This window comes from Oncorhynchus gorbuscha, linkage group LG20 (genome assembly GCF_021184085.1).
Source record: "Oncorhynchus gorbuscha isolate QuinsamMale2020 ecotype Even-year linkage group LG20, OgorEven_v1.0, whole genome shotgun sequence".
NCBI classification, from domain to species: Eukaryota; Metazoa; Chordata; class Actinopteri; order Salmoniformes; family Salmonidae; genus Oncorhynchus; species Oncorhynchus gorbuscha.
The window spans coordinates 44,837,893-44,858,755 of record NC_060192.1 but is presented as its reverse complement, the minus strand read 5'-3'; the positions used below and the strand labels follow the sequence as shown (position 1 = coordinate 44,858,755).

At 36.4% G+C, this 20,863-nt stretch overlaps 1 protein-coding gene across 3 annotated transcripts in view; it reads right to left on the bottom strand.

The window, feature by feature from the left end:
• The window catches only part of si:dkey-71l1.1 (uncharacterized protein LOC569883 homolog), a 70,559-nt gene that overhangs the window by 47,604 nt on the left and 2,092 nt on the right, over positions 1 to 20,863 (bottom strand). For all 3 annotated transcript variants that reach the window (XR_006833867.1, XM_046317381.1, XM_046317382.1), the window contains exons 2-6: positions 20,638 to 20,831; positions 9,974 to 10,041; positions 9,579 to 9,671; positions 959 to 1,060; positions 448 to 553 (exon numbers count right to left, since the gene is read on the bottom strand). Coding sequence is in view for 2 of the 3 variants with exons in the window: in XM_046317381.1 (XP_046173337.1) it covers positions 448 to 553; positions 959 to 1,060; positions 9,579 to 9,671; positions 9,974 to 10,041; positions 20,638 to 20,818 (550 nt within the window). In the remaining variant the exon portion in view is untranslated. The remainder of the gene's footprint in view (positions 1 to 447; positions 554 to 958; positions 1,061 to 9,578; positions 9,672 to 9,973; positions 10,042 to 20,637; positions 20,832 to 20,863) is intronic.

The following is a 20,863-nucleotide window of genomic DNA, read 5'->3' as shown; positions in this document are numbered from 1 at the left end:
CACATTATCATATATATTATGACACACATTATCATATATATTATGACACACACACATTATCATATATATTATGACACACATTATCATATATATTACGACACACATTATCATATATATTATGACACACATTATCTTATTTATTATGACACACATTATCATATATATTATGACACACATTATCATATATATTATGAGACACACACATTATCATATATATTATGAGACACATATTATCATATATATTATGACACACATTATCATATATATTATGAGACACACATTATCATATAGATTATAATGAGACACACACATTATCATATATATTGTGAGACACACATTATCATATATATTATGAGACACACACATTATCATATATATTATGAGACACACATTATCATATATATTATAATGAGACATACACATTATCATAGAAATACACTCAGCTACCTGACTCCCGTAGGACATCAGGGTTCGCCATGGTAACAGCTGCTGTGAAGTCACTTCCTCTGTACTCCGTCTCAAACTGCCACGTCATGAACTGAGCCTGCTGGGTCTATATACACACACACACACACACACACACACACACACACACACACACACACACACACACACACACACACACACACACACACACACACACACACACACACACACACACACACACACACACACACACACACACACACACACACACACACGCTATGTAAAGTATTCCTGAGATTTTGTTAATTTGTTTTACATGTCACTGAGACGTCTTAGAGACTGGAGGACCTGGGTCTGACTGGTTGTGTAACCACGGGCAACTGTTCTTGGAGTTCAAGGAGTACGCATTGAAACAAGCCAGTCTAGCACTGGGGTTTATTCATTTTTTCAATTTATTTGATTTGATTTAACATTTAACTAAGCAAATTTTGTATTTACAATTATGGCCTACTGGAAGATCTGAACCACCCACCTGAAACACAGCCTTGGCCCTGATTCGTTCGCTAAGATGCAGCAGCGAATGAGCATTCAGACTGCCGGAGGAGTCCATCTCACCGATCAGCACGGGGGAGTCCTGAAAATGGAAAGTTTGTGGTAATACTAACATTTCTTTCTTTGTTTTTCTAAGCTGTTTTGTACTGTAGGGACGTTGCTTTGCTATGTCTAGTCTGTGTGTAATCCATCAGGTACCACGGTGGATCAAGTGGAATCACTTTAACGTGTTATCCTCAGGACTCACCTGTTTCCCCAATAAATAAACCAATCAATCCCCACATCTTAATGAGGTTTACTAGAGCAAAATAGAATAGCCTGCACATTGAATATGCTACTAATGACATTTATTGACAACACCATGTTAGCCTCTGAACCCCATGTTAGCCTCTGAACACCATGTTAGCCTCTGAACACCATGTTAGCCTCTGAACACCATGTTAGCCTCTGAACACCATGTTAGCCTCTGAACACCATATTAGCCGCTGAACACCATGTTAGCCTCTGGTAGTTCCCTCTGAACACCATGTTAGCCTCTGAACCCCATGTTAGCCTCTGGTACTTCCCTCTGAACACCATGTTAGCCTCTGAACACCATGTTAGCCTCTGCACACCATGTTAGCCTCTGGTACTTCCCTCTGAACTTCATGTTAGCCTCTGGTACTTCCCTCTGAACACCATGTTAGCCTCTGGTACTTCCCTCTGAACACCATGTTAGCCTCTGAACACCATGTTAGCCTCTGAACACCATGTTAGCCTCTGGTACTTCCCTCTGAACACCATGTTAGCCTCTGAACACCATGTTAACCTCTGGTACTTCCCTCTGAACACCATGTTAGCCTCTGAACACCATGTTAGCCTCTGAACAACATGTTAACCTCTGGTACTTCCCTCTGAACACCATGTTAGCCTCTGAACACCATGTTAGCCTCTGAACAACATGTTAGCCTCTGAACAACATGTTAGCCACTGGTACTTCCCTCTGAACAACATGTTAGCCTCTGAACAACATGTTAGCCTCTGGTACTTCCCTCTGAACAACATGTTAGCCTCTGAACAACATGTTAGCCTCTGAACAACATGTTAGCCTCTGAACAACATGTTAGCCTCTGAACACCATGTTAGCCTCTGAACACCATGTTAGCCTCTGGTACTTCCCTCTGAACAACATGTTAGCCTCTGAACACCATGTTAGCCTCTGGTACTTCCCTCTGAACAACATGTTAGCCTCTGAACACCATGTTAGCCTCTGAACAACATGTTAGCCTCTGAACAACATGTTAGCCTCTGGTACTTCCCTCTGAACAACATGTTAGCCTCTGAACCCCATGCTAGCCTCTGGTACTTCCCTCTGAACACCATGTTAGCCTCTGAACACCATGTTAGCCTCTGAACACCATGTTAGCCTCTGAACAACATGTTAGCTTCTGAACAACATGTTAGCCTCTGAACAACATGTTAGCCTCTGGTACCTCCCTCTGAACAACATGTTAGCCCCTGGTACTTCCCTCTGAACAACATGTTAGCCTCTGGTACTTCCCTCTGAACACCATGTTAGCCTCTGAACACCATGTTAGCCTCTGGTACTTCCCTCTGAACACCATGTTAGCCTCTGGTACTTCCCTCTGAACAACATGTTAGCCTCTGAACACCATGTTAGCCTCTGAACACCATGTTAGCCTCTGGCACTTCCCTCTGAACCCCATGTTAGAATCTGAACACCATGTTAGCTTCTGAACAACATGTTAGCCTCTGATACTTCCCTCTGAACCCCATGTTAGCCTCTGGTACTTCCCTCTGAACACCATGTTAGCCTCTGAACACCATGTTAGCCTCTGAACAACATGTTAGCCTCTGAACAACATGTTAGCCTGAACAACATGCCTCTGAACAACATGTTAGCCTCTGGTAGCCTTGAACAACATGTTAGCCCTCTGAACAACATGTTAGCCTCTGGTACTTCCCTCAACACCATGTTAGCCTCTGAACATAATGTTAGCCTCTGGTAGTTACCTCTGAACACCATGTTAGCCTCTGAACACCATGTTAGCCACTGAACTCCATGTTAGCCTCTGGTACTTCCCTCTGAACAACATGTTAGCCTCTGAACTCCATGTTAGCCTCTGGTACTTCCCTCTGAACACCATGTTAGCCTCTGGTACTTTCCTCTGAACACCATGTTAGCCTCTGAACCCCATGTTAGCCTCTGGTAGTTACCTCTGAACTCCATGTTAGCCTCTGGTACTTCCCTCTGAACACCATGTTAGCCTCTGGTACTTCCCTCTGAACACCATGTTAGCCTCTGGTACTTCCCTCTGAACACCATGTTAGCCTCTGAACCCCATGTTAGCCTCTGGTAGTTATCTCTGAACACCATGTTAGCCTCTGAACACCATGTTAGCCTCTGAACACCATGTTAGCCTCTGAACAACATGTTAGCCTCTGAACACCATGTTAGCCTCTGAACACCATGTTAGCCTCTGGTAGTTATCTCTGAACACCATGTTAGCCTCTGAACACCATGTTAGCCTCTGAACAACATGTTAGCCTCTGAACACCATGTTAGCCTCTGAACACCATGTTAGCCTCTGAACACCATGTTAGCCTCTGAACACCATGTTAGCCTCTGAACACCATGTTAGCCTCTGAACAACATGTTCGCCTCTGAACACCATGTTCGCCTCTGGTAGTTCCCTCTGAACACCATGTTAGCCTCTGATACTTCCCTCTGAACCCCATGTTAGCCTCTGGTACTTCCCTCTGAACACCATGTTAGCCTCTGAACACCATGTTAGCCTCTGAACAACATGTTAGCCTCTGAACAACATGTTAGCCTCTGAACAACATGTTAGCCTCTGAACAACATGTTAGCCTCTGAACAACATGTTAGCCTCTGAACAACATGTTAGCCTCTGGTACTTCCCTCTGAACAACATGTTAGCCTCTGGTACTTCCCTCAACACCATGTTAGCCTCTGAACATAATGTTAGCCTCTGGTAGTTACCTCTGAACACCATGTTAGCCTCTGAACACCATGTTAGCCACTGAACTCCATGTTAGCCTCTGGTACTTCCCTCTGAACAACATGTTAGCCTCTGAACTCCATGTTAGCCTCTGGTACTTCCCTCTGAACACCATGTTAGCCTCTGGTACTTTCCTCTGAACACCATGTTAGCCTCTGAACCCCATGTTAGCCTCTGGTAGTTACCTCTGAACTCCATGTTAGCCTCTGGTACTTCCCTCTGAACACCATGTTAGCCTCTGGTACTTCCCTCTGAACACCATGTTAGCCTCTGAACCCCATGTTAGCCTCTGGTACTTCCCTCTGAACACCATGTTAGCCTCTGAACACCATGTTAGCCTCTGAACACCATGTTAGCCTCTGAACACCATGTTAGCCTCTGAACAACATGTTAGCCTCTGAACAACATGTTAGCCTCTGAACAACATGTTAGCCTCTGAACACCATGTTAGCCTCTGAACACCATGTTAGCCTCCGGTATACAAGTGTAATGTTTGTAAATATATTGCTCAGGGTAGTTAGGTGTGAATATGCCCTCAGATTAAAGCTGACAGTCTGCACTTTAACTTCATAGTCATTGTATAATTGTACGCTAAGATGTTGTTCGTTTCTAACTTATTTTTAAACTTATTTTGTACATAATGTTGCCGCTACCGTCTCTTATGACCGAAAATAACTTCTGGACATCAGGACTGTGATGACTCACCACGGACTGGCAGAGTACTCACCACGGACTGGACTGTGATTACTCACCACAGACTGGACTGTGATTACTCACCACAGACTGGCAGAATCCTTTTTTTACTTTAATGAGCCTGACGAGGCCGATGTGGTCGATATACTGCTTTCTCAGGAACAGGCCCAGATCCCCGTGATTTGCGTTAAGAGGAGGCAGAGAAAAAGGGGCAGCAGGGCGGGCTGCCTTCTGAGAATTTGTAGGCAATCGAATAAACCCCCACTTCCTTCCATTCTGCAATCTTTGGACAATAAAGTAGATGACCTACGCGGAAGATTAAAATACCAACGGGTCATCAAAACTGTAACATCTTATGCTTCACGGAGTCGTGGCTGAACGCCGACATTATCAACATACAGCTGGCTGGTTATACGATGTACCGGCAGGATAGAACAGCGACGTCTGGTAAGACAAGGGGCTGCGGACTATGTATTTTTGTAAATAACAGCTGGTGCACGACATCTAAGGAAGTCTCGAGCTATTGCTCACCTGAGATAGAGTATCTCATGATAACCTGTAGACCACATTACCTACCGAGAGTGTTCATCTGTATTCTTTGTAGCTGTTTACATACCACCACAGACCTAGGCTGGCACTAAAGACAGCATTGAATGAGCTGTATTCCTCCATAAGAAAACACTCACCCAGAGGCGGCGCTCCTAGTAGCCAGGGACTTTAATGCAGGGAAACTGAAATCCATTTTACCTAATTTCTATCAGCATGTTAAATGTGCAACTAGAGGAAAAAACAAACCTCTGGACCACCTTTATACTCCACACACAGAGATACGTACAAAGCTCTCCCTCGCCATCCATTTGGCAAATCTGAAGATAATTCTATCCTCTTGATTCCTGCTTACATGCAAAAATGAAAGCAGGAAGCACCAGTAACTAGATCAATAAAAAAGAAGATGAAGCTGATGCTAAGCTACAGACTGGAATATGTTCCGAGCTTCCTCCGGTGGCATTGAGTACATCACATCAGTCATTGGCTTCATCAATAAATGTATCGATGACGTCGTCCCCACAGTGACTGTACGTACATACCCCAACCAGAAGCCATGGATTACAGGTAGCATCCGCACTGAGCTAAAGGCTAGGCTTGATTACCAACAACGACGAGACGGCCTACAGGGAGGAGGTGAAGGCCCTCGGAGTGTGGTGTCAGGAAAATCACCTCACACTCTGTCAACAAAACAAAGGAGATAATCGTGGACTTCAGGGAACAGCAGAGGGAGCACCCCCCTATCCACATCAACGGGACAGTAGTGGAGAAGGTGGAAAGTTTTAAGTTCCTCTGCGTACACATCACGGACAAACTGAAATGGTCCACCCACACAGACAGCGTGGGGAAGAAGGCATAGCAGCGCCTCTTCAACCTCCGGAGGCTGAAGAAATTTGGCTTGTCACCAAAAACACTCACAATCTTTTACAGATGCGCAATCGAGAGCATCCTGTCAGACTGTATCACCGCCTAGTACGGCAACTGCTCCACCCACAATCGTAAGGCTCTCCAGAGGGTAGTGAGGTCTGCACAACGCATCACCGGGGGCAAACTACCTGCCCTCCAGGACACCTACAGCACCCGATGTCACAGGAAGGCCATAAAGATCATCAAGGACAACAACCACCCGAGCCACTGCCTGTTCACCCCGCTATCATCCAGAAGGCGAGGTCAGTACAGGTGCATCAAAGCGGGAACCGAGAGACTGAAAAACAGCTTCTATCTCAAGGCCAACAGACTGTTAAACAGCCATCACTAACATTGAGTGGCTGCTGCCAACATACTGACTCATCGTTAGGTTAGATTACTTGTTAGATAATACTGCATGGTCGGAACTAGAAGCACAAGCGTTTCGCTACACTCGCATTAACATCTGCTAACCATGTGTTTGTGACAAATAAAATTTGATCTGAAATAACACTGAAACATGCATGAGAGCACCAGCTGTTCCGGAAGACTGTGTGATCACGCTCTCTGCAGCTGATGTGAATAAGACCTTTAAACAGGTCAACATTCACAAGGCCAAAGGGCCAGACGGATTACCAGGACGTGTACTGCGAGCATGCTCTGACCAACTGGCAATTGTCTTCACTGACATTTTCAACCTCTCCCTGACCGAGTATGTAATACCAACATGTTTTAAGCATATCACCATAGTGCCTGTGCCCAAAAATACTAAGGTACCCTGCCTAAATGACTACCGACCCGCAGCACTCACGTCTGTAGCCATGAAGTGCTTTGAAAGGCTGGTCATGGCTCACATCAACTCCATTATCCCAGAAACCCTACACCGACTCTAATTTGCATACCACCCCAACAGATCCACAGATGATGCAATCTCTATTGCACTCCACACTGCCCTTTCCCACCTCGACAAAAGGAACACCTATGTGAGAATGCTGTTCATTGACTACAGCTCACCGTTCAACACCATAGTGCCCTCAAAGCTCATCAATATGCTAAGGACCCTGGAACTAAACACCTCCCTCTGCAACTGGATCCTGGACTTCCTGACGGGCCGCCCCCAGGTGGTAAGGGTAGGTAACAACACATCCTCCACGCTGATCGTTATAAGGAGTGGACCAAGATGCGGCGTGTTTCCCATCCTCTTTATTTTAGGAAGAGAAACTCAAAGACAAAAACAATAAAGCGTAAAACGAAACGTGAAGCTCAAAAGTAGGCAAGACAAGATCCCACAAAACACAAAGGGCTGCCAAAATATGATCCCCAACGATAAACAGCTGCCTCTGATTGGGACCCATACCAGACCAACATAGAAATATAAATCACCTAGATGACCCACCCTAGTCACACCCCGACCTAACCAACATAGAGAATAAAAAGCTCTCTATGGTCAGGGCGTGAGAGTCCCCTCCTGTACTCCTGTACTCCCTGTTCACTCATGACTGCACGGCCAGCCACGACTCCAACACCATCATTAAGTTTGCTGACGACAGTGGTAGGCCGGATCCCCGACAACGACGAGACAGCCGATAGGGAGGAGGTCAGAGACCTGGCCATGTGGTGCCAGGACAACAACCTCTCCCTCAACATGACTAAGACAAAGAAGATGATTGTGGACTACAGGAAAAAGAGGGCCGAGCACGCCCCCATTCTCATTTACATTACATTTAAGTCATTTAGCAGACGCTCTTATCCAGAGCGACTTACAGAGCTGCAGTGGAGCAGGTTGGAGCAGGTTGAGAGCTTCAAGTTCCTTGGTGTCCACATCACCAACAAACTAATATGCTCCAAGCACAGCAAGACAGTCATTAAGAGGGCACGACAAAAGCTAATCCCCCTCAGGAGACTGAAAAGATTTGGCATGGGTCCTCAGATCCTCAAAAGGTTCTACAGCTGCACCATCGAGGGCATCCTGACTGGTTACATCATTGCCTGGTATGGCAACTGCTCTGCCTCCGACCACAAGGCACTACAGAGGGCAGTGCGTACGGCTCAGTACATCACTGGGACCAAGCTTCCTGCCATCCAGGACCTCTATACCAGGCGGTGTCAGAGGAACGCCCTAAAAATTGTCATAGACTCCAGCCACCCTAGTCATAGGCTGTTTTCTCTGCTACTGCACGGCAAGCAGTACCGGAGCGCCTAGGTCAAAGAGGCTTCTAAACAGCTTCTACCCCCAAGCCATAAGACTCCTTAACACCTAGTCAAATGCCTACCCAGACTTTTTGCATTGCCCCTCCCCCCTATTTTACACTGCTGCTATTCTCTGTTGTTATCTATGAATAGTCACTTTAATAACTATACCTAAATGTACACACTACCTCAACTAACCGGTGCCCCACACATTGACTCTGTACCGGTACCCCCTGTAACTAGTCTCGCTATTGTTATTTTAATGATGCTCTTTAATGTCTTGTTACTTTGATTTCTTATTCTATTTCTTTTTAACTGCATTGTTGGTTGGGGCTCGTAAGTAAGCATTTCACTGTAAAGTTGTATTCAGCGCATTTGAATAATAACATTTGATTTGATCATTTCAAATCCAAAGTGCTGCAGTACAGACCCAAAACAACAACAACATTGTTGTAGACAGGTAGGTAGACAAGTAGGTAGACAGGTAGGTAGACAGGTAGACAAGTAGGTAGACAGGTAGGTAGACAGGTAGGTAGACAGGTAGGTAGACCTTATAGGTAGACAGGTTGGTAGACAGGTAGACAGGTAGACAAGTAGGTAGACAGGTAGGTAGACAGGTAGGTAGTCAGGTAGGTAGACAGGTAGGTAGACAGGTTGGTAGACAGGTTGGTAGACAGGTAGACAAGTAGGTAGACAGGTTGGTAGACAGGTAGGTAGACAGGTAGGTAGACAGGTAGGTAGACAGGTTGGTAGACAAGTAGGTAGACGGGTAGGTAGACGGGTAGGTAGACGGGTAGACAAGTAGATAGGTAGTTCAGAGGACAGGCAGGCAGGTAGACAGGTAGCTAGACAGGTAGGTAGACAAGTAGGTAGACAGGTAGGTAGACAGGTAGGTAGACAGGTAGGTAGACGGGTAGACAAGTAGATAGGTAGTTCAGAGGACAGGCAGACAGATAGACAGGTAGCTAGACAGGTAGGTAGACAAGTAGGTAGACAGGTAGGTAGACAGGTAGGTAGACGGGTAGACAAGTAGATAGGTAGTTCAGAGGACAGGCAGACAGGTAGACAGGTAGGTGGACAGGTAGGTAGACGGGTAGACAAGTAGATAGGTAGTTCAGAGGACAGGCAGACAGGTAGACAGGTAGCTAGACAGGTAGGTAGACAGGTAGACCAGTAGATAGGTAGTTCAGAGGACAGGCAGACAGGTAGACAGGTAGGTAGACAGGTAGTTAGGTGACTAACCGTATCTTTGCCGTGACTGTCAGACTGACGGTGCTCCACATGGAAGCGGTACTGAGACGGACTCACTGCACTGAGGTGGAAGGTATGACTGGCCTGGCACAGACAGACAAACACACACACACACGCACACACACAGACACACGCACACACACACACAGACACATGCACACACACACACGCACACAGACACACACACAGACACACACACACAGACACTCACACACAGACACACACGCAGACACACACGCACACACACAGACACACGCACACACAGACACGCACACACACACACAGACGATCCAATTAATTACACAGAGAATCAAAATCATAAAAATGGGGTGAGAAGTGTGTGTTTGTGTTGTATTCAATCCCATGTATTATTATGTACTACTAACTTTGAAGAAGCTGCTAAGGGTTTTGTTGACCATCATCTTTACTCCTTCAATCTGCTGTGGGAAAACATCTAGAGAGAGACAGAGAGATTAGGACACATGGTCTCTGCAGCATGGTGTTAGTAGTAGTAGTATTAACAGTAGTTATGGTATAGTAGTAATAATTTAAAAGTATAATATAAATAGTAGTAGTATAGTAGTGGTAGTAGCTGTATAGTAGTAGTAAGAGTAGTACTCATAGTAGTTATGGCATAGTAGTAATAGCAATAGTAAAGGTATAGTAGCAACAGTAGTTGTATAGTAGTGGTAGTAGTTGTATAGTAGTGGTAGTAGTTGTATAGTAGTGGTAGTAGTTGTATAGTAGTAGTGGTAGTAGTTGTATAGTAGTAGTGGTAGTAGTTGTATAGTAGTAGTGGTAGTAGTTGTATAGTAGTGGTAGTAGTTGTATAGTAGTAGTGGTAGTAGTAGTAGTATAGTAGTAGTGGTAGTAGTTGTATAGTAGTGGTAGTAGTTGTATAGTAGTGGTAGTAGTAGTATAGTAGTGGTAGTAGTGGTAGTAGTTGTAGTAGTTGTATAGTAGTGGTAGTAGTTGTATAGTAGTGGTAGTAGTTGTATAGTAGTGGTAGTAGTTGTATAGTAGTGGTAGTAGTTGTATAGTAGTGGTAGTAGTTGTATAGTAGTGGTAGTAGTTGTATAGTAGTGGTAGTAGTTGTATAGTAGTGGTAGTAGTTGTATAGTAGTAGTAGTAGAATAATGTGACGACCCTCCCACTCTGTCTGCCGTATTCTCTCTTTGTTCTTGTTTCCTTATTTGGATGCCGGTGGGCGGAGTTGGGAGGGTCGTCAGCGACATGGGAAACACCTGGGCCCGGTGTGTCCCAGGATAAATAGACCTCTTCCACATTCATGGGAGAGACTCTCTCCATGCAGACACACCTGGGTCAGGTGTGTCCCAGGATAAATATACCTCTTCCACATTCATGGGAGAGACTCTCTCCATGCAGACACACCTGGGTCAGGTGTGTCCCAGGATAAATATACCTCTTCCACATTCATGGGAGAGACTCTCTCCATGCAGACACACCTGGGTCAGGTGTGTCCCAGGATAAATAGACCTCTTCCACATTCATCGGAGAGACTCTCTCCATGCAGACACCTTTGTAGATTGTGTTGTGGTTCTTGGTGGCTTTTTGTTTGTTTGCTTTGACTCCTTTCAACACCCTGCATTATCACATTCATGCATGCAAAACACTCACTTACACCACTGATTACACACACCATTGTATATTTTCCTTAGTTGCTTTAGTTAATAAATATATATTTTTTTACTCCTTATCTCCACGTTGTCTCCCTTTGTTACGGGCTTTGAGCCGGTTCGTGACAAGTTGGGGCTCACCCGGGATCTTTGAACTATTGGTTTGGGAGACCGTGGAGGTACGACAAGTAGTAGAATAGTAGCAGTAATATAGTAGTAGTAGTATAGTAGTGGTAGTAGTTGTGTAGTATATTAGTGGTAGTAGTTGTGTTGTAGTATAATAGTGGTAGTAATAGTATAGTAGTAATAGTATAGTAGTAGTAATAGTATAGTAGCAGTAGTAATAATAGCATAGTAGGTGTAGTATAGTAGCGGTAATATTAGTAGTTATAGTATAGTAATAATAATAATAGTAGTAGTAGTAATAGTAAAGTAGTAGTAGTTATAGTACAGTAGTAATAATAGTAGTAGTTATAGTATAGTAGTAATAGTAGTAGTCGTTATAGTAGTAACAATAGTAGTTATAGTATAGTAGTAATAATAATAGTAGTAGCAGTTATAGTATAGTAGTAGTGATAATAGCAGTTATAGTATAGTAGTAATAATAATAGTAGTAGTAGTTATAGTATAGTAGTAATAATAGTAGTAATAATAATAGTAGTAGTAGTTGTAGTTGTAGTATAGTAGTAATAATAATAGTAGTGATAATATAGTAGTAATACTATACGTAGAATGTATGCACACATGACTGTAAGTCGCTTTGGATAAAAGCGTCTGCTAAATGGCATATATTATTATATATTATTATTAGTAATAATAATAGTAATAATAATAGTAGTATTAGTTATAGTATAGTAGTAATAATAGTATTAGTTATAGTATAGTAGTAATAATAGTAGTAGTAATAATAGCAGTAGTAGTTATAGTATAGTAGTAATAATAATAGTAGTAGTAGTTATAGTAGTAATAATAGTAGTAGTTATAGTATAGTAGTAATAGTAGTAGTAGTTAAAGTAGTAACAATAGTAGTTATAGTATAGTAGTAATAATAATAGTAGTACTAGTTATAGTATAGTAGTAATAATAGTAGTAGTTATGGTATAGTATTAATAATAATAGTAGTAGTAACTATAGTATAGTAGTAATAATAGTAGTAGTTATAGTATAGTATTAATAATAGTAGTAGTTATAGTATAGTAGTAATAATAGTAGTAGTTCTAGTATAGTAGTAATAATAGTAGTAGTTATAGTATAGTAGTAATAATAATAGTAGTTATAGTATTGTAGTAATAATAGTAGTAGTTATAGTATAGTCGTAATAATAATAGTAGTAGTTATAGTATAGTAGTAATAATAGTAGTAGTTATAGTATCGTAGTAATAATAGTAGTAGTTCTAGTATAGTAGTAGTAATAATAGTAGTAGTAGTTATAGTATAGTAGTATAGTAGTAATAATAATAGTAGTAGCAATTATAGTATAGTAGTAATAATAGTGGTAGTAGTGGTAATATTATTTATAGTATAGTAGTAATAACAATAGTAGTAGTAGTTATAGTATAGTAGTAATAATAATAATAGTAGTAGTTATAGTATAGTAGTAATAATAGTAGTAGTTATAGTATTGTAGTAATAATAGTAGTAGTTATGGTATAGTATTAATAATAATAGTAGTAGTAACTATAGTATAGTAGTAATAATAGTAGTAGTTATAGTATAGTATTAATAATAGTAGTAGTTATAGTATAGTAGTAATAATAGTAGTAGTTCTAGTATAGTAGTAATAATAGTAGTAGTTATAGTATAGTAGTAATAATAATAGTAGTTATAGTATTGTAGTAATAATAGTAGTAGTTATAGTATAGTCGTAATAATAATAGTAGTAGTTATAGTATAGTAGTAATAATAGTAGTAGTTATAGTATCGTAGTAATAATAGTAGTAGTTCTAGTATAGTAGTAGTAATAATAGTAGTAGTAGTTATAGTATAGTAGTATAGTAGTAATAATAATAGTAGTAGCAATTATAGTATAGTAGTAATAATAGTGGTAGTAGTGGTAATATTATTTATAGTATAGTAGTAATAACAATAGTAGTAGTAGTTATAGTATAGTAGTAATAATAATAATAGTAGTAGTTATAGTATAGTAGTAATAATAGTAGTAGTTATAGTATAGTAGTAATAATAGTAGTAGTTATAGTACAGTAGTAATAATAGTAGTTATAGTATAGTAGTAATAATAGTAGTAGTTCTAGTATAGTAGTAATAATAGTAGTAGTAATAGCAGTAATAATAGTAGTAGTTATAGTATTGTAGTAATAATAGTAGTAGTTATAGTAGTAATAATAGTAGTTATAGTATAGTGGTAATAATAGTAGTAGTTATAGTATAGCAGTAATAATAGTAGTAGTAATAGTAGTAGTTATAGTATAGTAGTAATAATAGTAGTAGTTATAGTACAGTAGTAATAATAGTAGTTATAGTATAGTAGTAATAATAGTAGTAGTTATAGTATAGTAGTAATAATAGTAGTAGATATAGTATAGTAGTAATAATAGTAGTAGTAATAGTAGTAATAATAGTAGTAGTTATTGTAGTAATAATAGTAGTAGTTATAGTAATAATAATAGTAGTAGTAATAGTAGTAATAATAGTAGTAGTAATAGTAGTAATAATAGTAGTAGTTATAGTAGTAATAATAGTAGTTATAGTATAGTGGTAATAATAGTAGTAGTTATAGTATAGTAGTAATAATAGTAGTAGTAATAGTAGTAGTTATAGTATAGTAGTAATAATAGTATAGTAGTAATAATAGTAGTAGTTATAGTATAGTAGTAATAATAGTAGTAGTAGTAGTAATAATAGTAGTAGTAATAATAGTAGTAGTTATAGTAGTAATAAAAATAGTAATAGTAGTTATAGTATAGTGGTAATAATAGTAGTAGTTATAGTATAGTAGTAATAATAGTAGTAGTAATAGTAGTAGTTATAGTATAGTAGTAATAATAGTATAGTATAGTAGTAATAATAGTAGTAGTTATAGTATAGTAGTAATACTAGTAGTAGTAGTAGTAGTAATAATAGTAGTAGTAATAATAGTAGTAGTTATAGTACAATAGTAGTATTAGTTATAGTATAGTAGTAATAATAGTAGTGGTAGTTCTAGTATAGTAGTACTAATAGTAGTAGTTATAGTATAGTAGTAATAGTAGTAGTAGTAATAATAGTAGTAATAATAGTAGTAGTAGTATAGTAGTAATAATAGTAGTAGTTATAGTAGTAATAATAGTAATAGTAGTTCTAGTATAGTAGTAATAATAATAGTAGTAGTAGTTATAGTATAGTAGTAATACTAGTAGTAGTTATAGTAGTAATAATAATAGTAATAGTAGTTCTAGTATAGTAGTAATACTAGTAGTAGTTATAGTATAGTAATAATAGTAGTAGTAGTTCTAGTATAGTAGTAATAATAGTAGTAGTAGTAGTTCTAGTATAGTAATAATAGTAGTAGTAGTTCTAGTATAGTAGTAATACTAGTAGTAGTTATAGTATAGTAATAATAGTAGTAGTAGTTCTAGTATAGTAGTAATAATAATAGTAGTAGTAGTTCTAGTATAGTAGTAATAATAATAGTAGTAGTAGTTCTAGTATAGTAATAATAGTAGTAGTAGTTCTAGTATAGTAGTAATAATAATAGTAGTAGTAGTTATAGTATAGTAGTAATACTAGTAGTAGTTATAGTAGTAATAATAATAGTAATAGTAGTTCTAGTATAGTAGTAATACTAGTAGTAGTTATAGTATAGTAATAATAGTAGTAGTAGTTCTAGTATAGTAGTAATAATAATAGTAGTAGTAGTTCTAGTATAGTAGTAATAATAATAGTAGTAGTAGTTCTAGTATAGTAATAATAGTAGTGGTAGTTCTAGTATAGTAGTAATAATAATAGTAGTAGTAGTTCTAGTATAGTAGTAACAATAGTAGTAGTTATAGTATAGTAGTAATACTAGTAGTAGTTATAGTATAGTAATAATAGTAGTAGTAGTTCTAGTATAGTAGTAATAATAATAGTAGTAGTAGTTCTAGTATAGTAGTAATAATAATAGTAGTAGTAGTTCTAGTATAGTAGTAATAATAGTAGTAGTAGTTCTAGTATAGTAGTAACAATAGTAGTAGTTATAGTATAGTAGTGGTGATAGTAGTAGTAATAGTAGTTATATTATAGTAGTGGTGATAGTAGTAGTAATAATAGTAGTAATAATAGTAGTAATAGTAGTTATAGTATAGTAGTGGTGATAGCAGTAGTAATAATAGTAGTAATAGGTATAGTAGTGGTGATAGTAGTAATAATAGTAGTAGTAGTTATATTATAGTAGTGGTGATAGCAGTAGTAATAATAGTAGTAGTAGTAATAGTAGTTATAGTATAGTAGTGGTGATAGCAGTAGTAATAATAGTAGTAATAGTAGTTATATTATAGTAGTGGTGATAGCAGTAGTAATAATAGTAGTTATAATAGTAGTGGTAGTAGTAATAATAGTAGTAATAGTAGTTATAGTATAGTAGTGGTGATAGCAGTAGTAATAATAGTAGTAAAGTAGTAGTTATATTATAGTAGTGGTGATAGCAGTAGTAATAATAGTAGTAATAATAGTAGTAATAGTAGTAATAGTAGTTATATTATAGTAGTGGTGATAGCAGTAGTAATAATAGTAGTAATAATAGTAGTAATAATAGTAGTAGTAGTTCTAGTATAGTAGTAACAATAGTAGTAGTTATAGTATAGTAGTAATAATAGTAGTAATAGTAGTTATATTATAGTAGTGGTGATAGCAGTAGTAATAATAGTAGTAATAATAGTAGTAATAGTAGTTATATTATAGTAGTGGTGATAGCAGTAGTAATAATAGTAGTAATAATAGTAGTAATAATAGTAGTAGTAGTTCTAGTATAGTAGTAACAATAGTAGTAGTTATAGTATAGTAGTAATAATAGTAGTAATAGTAGTTATAGTATAGTAGTGGTGATAGCAGTAGTAATAATAGTAGTAATAGTAGTAGTTATAGTATAGTAGTGGTGATAGCAGTAGTAATAATAGTAGTAATGGTAGTTATAGTATAGTAGTGGTGATAGCAGTAGTAATAATAGTAGTAATAGTAGTAGTTATAGTATAGTAGTGGTGATAGCAGTAGTAATAATAGTAGTAATAGTAGTTATATTATAGTAGTGGTGATAGCAGTAGTAATAATAGTAGTAATAATAGTAGTAATAGTAGTTATAGTATAGTAGTGGTGATAGCAGTAGTAATAATAGTAGTAATAGTAGTAGTTATAGTATAGTAGTAGTGATAGCAGTAGTAATAATAGTAGTAATGGTAGTTATAGTATAGTAGTGGTGATAGCAGTAGTAATAATAGTAGTAATAGTAGTTATATTATAGTAGTGGTGATAGCAGTAGTAATAATAGTAGTAATAATAGTAGTAATAATAGTAGTAATAGTAGTTATAGTATAGTAGTGGTGATAGCAGTAGTAATAATAGTAGTAATAGTAGTTATATTATAGTAGTGGTGATAGCAGTAGTAATAATAGTAGTAATAATAGTAGTAATAGTAGTTATAGTATAGTAGTGGTGATAGCAGTAGTAATAATAGTAGTAATGGTAGTTATATTATAGTAGTGGTGATAGCAGTAGTAATAATAGTAGTAATAATAGTAGTAATAGTAGTTATAGTATAGTAGTGGTGATAGCAGTAGTAATAATAGTAGTAATGGTAGTTATATTATAGTAGTGGTGATAGCAGTAGTAATAATAGTAGTAATAATAGTAGTAATAGTAGTTATAGTAGTGGTGATAGCAGTAGTAATAATAGTAGTAATGGTAGTTATATTATAGTAGTGGTGATAGCAGTAGTAATAATAGTAGTAATAGTAGTAGTTATAGTATAGTAGTGGTGATAGCAGTAGTAATAATAGTAGTAATAGTAGTTATATTATAGTAGTGGTGATAGCAGTAGTAATAATAGTAGTAATAATAGTAGTAATAGTAGTTATAGTATAGTAGTGGTGATAGCAGTAGTAATAATAGTAGTAATAGTAGTTATATTATAGTAGTGGTGATAGCAGTAGTAATAATAGTAGTAATAATAGTAGTAATAGTAGTTATAGTATAGTAGTGGTGATAGCAGTAGTAATAATAGTAGTAATGGTAGTTATATTATAGTAGTGGTGATAGCAGTAGTAATAATAGTAGTAATAGTAGTAGTTATAGTATAGTAGTGGTGATAGCAGTAGTAATAATAGTAGTAATAGTAGTTATATTATAGTAGTGGTGATAGCAGTAGTAATAATAGTACTAATAGTAGTAGTTATAGTATAGTAGTGGTGATAGCAGTAGTAATAATAGTAGTAATGGTAGTTATATTATAGTAGTGGTGATAGCAGTAGTAATAATAGTAGTAATAGTAGTAGTTATAGTATAGTAGTGGTGATAGCAGTAGTAATAATAGTAGTAATAGTAGTTATATTATAGTAGTGGTGATAGCAGTAGTAATAATAGTAGTAATAATAGTAGTAATAATAGTAGTAATAGTAGTTATAGTATAGTAGTGGTGATAGCAGTAGTAATAATAGTAGTAATAGTAGTTATATTATAGTAGTGGTGATAGCAGTAGTAATAATAGTAGTAATAATAGTAGTAATAGTAGTTATAGTATAGTAGTGGTGATAGCAGTAGTAATAATAGTAGTAATAATAGTAGTAATAGTAGTTATAGTATAGTAGTGGTGATAGCAGTAGTAATAATAGTAGTAATAATAGTAGTAATAGTATAGTAGTGGTGATAGCAGTAGTAATAATAGTAGTAATGGTAGTTATATTATAGTAGTGGTGATAGCAGTAGTAATAATAGTAGTAATAGTAGTAGTTATAGTATAGTAGTGGTGATAGCAGTAGTAATAATAGTAGTAATGGTAGTTATATTATAGTAGTGGTGATAGCAGTAGTAATAATAGTAGTAATAGTAGTAGTTATAGTATAGTAGTGGTGATAGCAGTAGTAATAATAGTAGTAATGGTAGTTATATTATAGTAGTGGTGATAGCAGTAGTAATAATAGTAGTAATAGTAGTAGTTATAGTATAGTAGTGGTGATAGCAGTAGTAATAATAGTAGTAATAGTAGTTATATTATAGTAGTGGTGATAGCAGTAGTAATAATAGTAGTAATAATAGTAGTAATAATAGTAGTAATAGTAGTTATAGTATAGTAGTGGTGATAGCAGTAGTAATAATAGTAGTAATAGTAGTTAATTATAGTAGTGGTGATAGCAGTAGTAATAATAGTAGTAATAATAGTAGTAATAGTAGTTATAGTATAGTAGTGGTGATAGCAGTAGTAATAATAGTAGTAATGGTAGTTATATTATAGTAGTGGTGATAACAGTAGTAATAATAGTAGTAATAGTAGTAGTTATAGTATAGTAGTGGTGATAGCAGTAGTAATAATAGTAGTAATAGTAGTAGTTATAGTATAGTAGTGGTGATAGCAGTAGTAATAATAGTAGTAATAATAGTAGTTATAGTATAGTAGTGGTGATAGCAGTAGTAATAATAGTAGTAATAATAGTAGTTATAGTATAGTAGTGATGATAGCAGTAGTAATAATAGTAGTAATAATAGTAGTAATAGTAGTTATAGTATAGTAGTGGTGATAGCAGTAGTAATAATAGTAGTAATAGTAGTAGTTATAGTATAGTAGTGGTGATAGAAGTAGTAATAATAGTAGTAATATTAGTTATAGTATAGTAGTGGCAATAGCAGTAGTAATAATAATAGTAATAGTAGTTCTAGTATAGTAGTAATAATAGTAGTAGTAGTTATAGTAGTAATAATAGTAGTAGTTATAGTAGTAATAATAATAGTATAGTATAGTAGTGGTGATAGCAGTAGTAATAATAGTAGTAATAGTAGTTATAGTATAGTAGTGGTGATAGCAGTAGTAATAATAGTAGTTAATAATAGTAGTTATAGTATAGTAGTGGTGATAGTAGTAATAATAGTAGTAATAGTAGTTATAGTATTATAGTAGTGGTGATAGCAGTAGTAATAATAGTAGTAATAATAGTAGTAATAGTAGTTATATTATAGTAGTGGTGATAGCAGTAGTAATAATAGTAGTAATAGTAGTTATAGTATAGTAGTGGTGATAGCAGTAGTAATAATAGTAGTAATAGTAGTTATAGTATAGTAGTGGTGATAGCAGTAGTAATAATAGTAGTAATAGTAGTTATATTATAGTAGTGGTGATAGCAGTAGTAATAATAGTAGTAATAGTAGTTATATTATAGTAGTGGTGATAGCAGTAGTAATAATAGTAGTAATAGTAGTTATAGTATAGTAGTGGTGATAGTAGTAATAATAGTAGTAATAGTAGTTATAGTATAGTAGTGGTGATAGCAGTAGTAATAATAGTAGTAATAGTAGTTATAGTATAGTAGTGGTGATAGCAGTAGTAATAATAGTAGTATATTAGTAGCGGTAGTACTAGGAGTATAGTAGTAGTAGCAATAGCAGTATAGTAGTAATAGTATAGTAGTGGTTAATAATAGCATTAGTAGTATTAGTAGTTATTGTATAGCAGTAGTAATAGCAGTATAGTAGTGGTAATAATAGTAGTAGTAGTAGTAGTAGTTATAGTATAGCAGTAGTAATAGCAGTATAGTAGTACTAGTATAGTAGTGGTTAATAATAGTATTAGTAGTTATCGTATAGTAGTGTAATAGCAGTATAGTAGTAATAATATAGTAGTGATAATAATAGTAGTAGTAGTAGTAGTTATAGTATAGCAGTAGTAATAGCAGTATAGTAGTAATAATATAGTAGTGATAATAATAGTAGTAGTAGTAGTAGTTATAGTATAGTAGCAGTAATAGCAGTATAGTAGTAATAGTACAGTAGTAGTAATAGTGATAGTGTAGTAGTTACGGTATAGTAGTAGTACTAGTAGTATAGTAGTAGTAATAGCAGTATAGTATTAATAGTATAGTAGTGGTAATAATAGTGGTAGTAGTAGTAGTAGTAGTTATAGTATAGTAGTAGTAATAGCAGTATAGTAGTAATAGTACAGTAGTAGTAATAGTGATAGTGTAGTAGTTACGGTATAGTAGTAGTACTAGTAGTATAGTAGTAGTAATAGCAGTATAGTAGTACTATTATAGTAGTGGTAATAATAGTGGTAGTAGTAGTAGTTACGGTATAGTAGTAGTACTAGTAGTATAGTAGTGGTAATAGCAGTATAGTAGTAATAGCATAGTAGTGGTAATAATAGTAGTAGTAGTAGTTACGGTATAGCAGTAGTACTATTAGTGGTAATAATAGTAGTAGTAGTGGTAGTACTAGTAGTATAGTAGTAGTAATATTACCCTTGCACGAATGATGCAGGGCATGGAAGCTCCCGGGGTTGGGGAGGCGTCCGTCCCTCCTCTCCCAGCGAGGGGGCGTATCCCAGTGAGGAAGGGGCGTGTCCCACTGGGTAGGGGGTGTGTCCGAGGAGAAAGGCCAGTTCTGACGGCCCGCACCAGCCAAGGCCAGAACACTGCCCATGAGGGCTCCACACCTACACACACACACACACACACACACACACAC